Source organism: Propithecus coquereli, unplaced genomic scaffold, assembly GCF_000956105.1.
Source record: "Propithecus coquereli isolate 6110/MARCELLA unplaced genomic scaffold, Pcoq_1.0 Scaffold135, whole genome shotgun sequence".
In the NCBI taxonomy this organism is placed as follows: Eukaryota; Metazoa; Chordata; class Mammalia; order Primates; family Indriidae; genus Propithecus; species Propithecus coquereli.
The window spans coordinates 492,425-494,665 of record NW_012137747.1 but is presented as its reverse complement, the minus strand read 5'-3'; the positions used below and the strand labels follow the sequence as shown (position 1 = coordinate 494,665).

At 46.9% G+C, this 2,241-nt stretch overlaps 1 protein-coding gene across 3 annotated transcripts in view; it reads right to left on the bottom strand.

Annotated features, from left to right (window-relative positions):
• Positions 1-1,257: 1,257 nt before the first annotated feature.
• The window catches only part of PFKFB2 (6-phosphofructo-2-kinase/fructose-2,6-biphosphatase 2), a 26,981-nt gene continuing 25,997 nt past the window's right edge, over positions 1,258-2,241 (bottom strand). The window contains exon 15 of one of the 3 annotated variants that reach the window (XM_012638834.1): positions 1,258-1,553. In XM_012638834.1, coding sequence (XP_012494288.1) covers positions 1,485-1,553 — 69 coding nt within the window. In that variant the 3' untranslated portion in view covers positions 1,258-1,484. The remainder of the gene's footprint in view (positions 1,554-2,241) is intronic. The other 2 variants (XR_001137232.1, XM_012638833.1) reach the window with 2 other exon arrangements.

The window sequence follows — 2,241 nt, the reverse complement described above, 5'->3', positions numbered from 1 at the left end:
ACCTGCTACAGAGCAGGAAGGCGCCTTTCTGAAGGCAGCTTTGTGTGTATAAAATAAGCTTCTAGTTGCTAGATGCTGAACCGCCTGCAGCCCAGCTCATCACATCGTAGGTAACCGAGTCTTGTATCACCCACAGTATAAAGGAACCACTTGGGGAAGCTGCATTTCATTACTTTTTTTGCTACTCACCCTTTTGCCCAGCAAGTGGGCATTTGAGTGAAAAAGGAAAAAAAAAAATTTTAAAGCTAAAAACATATTATTCTTTTTTGCTTGTAAGACACAATATCCTTTGGGGATCCCACACTCTCCTGCAAGAGTAGGGACACGTTAAAATCGCATTTACAGAGACATAGTTGTACATTTGACAATCACTGATGTAGGAAAGCGTTATCTAGTTTATCTGTAAGGGAAACCAAATGACTAATGCATTGAGGCCTTGGTTCTCCCTGGCTCCCCCGAAGTTTTACACGAGAGACCACAACAGTGACAACTAGCAAAGAGTCAGGCTTCAGAAGACTGCTCCTCTTGAAGTGGCAGTCACGGCTTTCTTAGACGCCACATTGCAGTGACAGATCCTGCGGAAGGGCATGTCTCCTCCCACCTGTTTTGAAACCAAAAAATTCCCCCATAGAGTTGATCCCAAGGAGCCTTCTTTCCTTCTTCATGTGACATAAATGGTACCTTACTTTTCTCTCCAGTCCGCACTCCCAACCACTCAGGAGGATTAAGTCAGCCCAGTCTTCAGCTATGAGGCACATGCATCACGTAGAAAATACAGCAGCTACAAAAGAGAACTTAGAAGATGGGTACCCATTTAGGGGAGTCTTGCAGTCAGATCCTGCCCTGGAGGGCCTGGAACAAGAAAAACTTCTCTAAACGAAAAGGTTGCTACTGACACTGCTCTTCCATCACTGCAGAAGAGATGCTCCAGGGACCGAATTTCTCAGATACCCTCCATTCACCTGGTGATTAGTCCCTCGTTTCCAGTGTGGCAGAAGGTGACTGCTAGCATATGTGTGTGGGACTGTAGCTTACTCGCCTGGAATGGATGCAAGAGACCAGCTCTTACTGCACAGAAAAGGCTTTCCGGAGTTTGGTCCTCTCGCTTGGAAACTGAGAGGTGCGTTTGCACTTTAGACAAAGAATAGCCAACAAGGGATGCGGATAGTCATAGGCAGGATGTTAAATGCTTAAACAGAATGAGATTGGCCAACGTGGGCCAAACTCAGCAAAGAGATGATACAAACTAATCAGTTGAGGCTGTTAAACGTTTTGAGGCACAGGGATGTTAAGTTTTTCAATGTAACAGATATTCCCATTAGGCGTGAGGGGAGGAGATGTGTTGATGGTTTTCCAGGCCTCATTTTGGTGGCCCCAAATGTTCAGTCCCAACTTAACTTCCTGTTCTAGCCTCTGTGGAGCTGACATCCCAAGCTTTTCAGTAGATCCCAGTCCCTCGGAGAGGTGTGGCCCGAGCCTCCACATCAAGAGGAAAGCAATGTGAGGGCTGCCGCGGAGGGGCGTCTATGCATTGCCAGTATGTTGTCTGCTGCCTAGGAGCCAGAGGGGAAGAGACACAAAGCCATTACACCACCACCAAGGGCGAACAAAGAAAGTAGAGCAGAATCCCTCCCCACCCCCACTCCCTGACCCCTCATCCCCACATCCACACACACGCGTGAACACACTGCACATGCACCGGGAAAGTCAGGCAAATGCTAATGGCACAGTCATAGACCTTCCTCCCTGAGAAGATGATCTTGTGACCATGTTGGACCAGGTGCTCCTTTTAGACCTAGACCATAAGCTACATACCCAAGATATGAAGCAGAAGCAGTCGGAGTCCCTCAGGGAAAAAGGAGAGTATGTAGGCTACATCAACCAAAAGACCATGCCAAAAAGTGACACTGTAGTCAGGAGCTACATGGCTTCTGAGAAGAGTCCCTGCCATTGTAGTCACTGCAGTTCATTCTGAAATCAGTCATCAGAGTAGATCAACTTCTTCCCATAAACTGGGGTCTAATGTTTTACCTTGTGAGAAATTCTTCCCCTGAGAACAGTGTTTCTAAAATGTTAAGTGTGCGCATGAATCACCTGGTGATCCTGTTAAAATGAAGATTCTGAGTCAGTATGTCTGGGATGGGGCCCGGGATTCTGCATTTCTAACGAGCTCCTGGTCCTTGTTAGGGTAACAAGGAATAAGACATGAGAATGGTGAAACAATCCCACCTGTATTTCCCA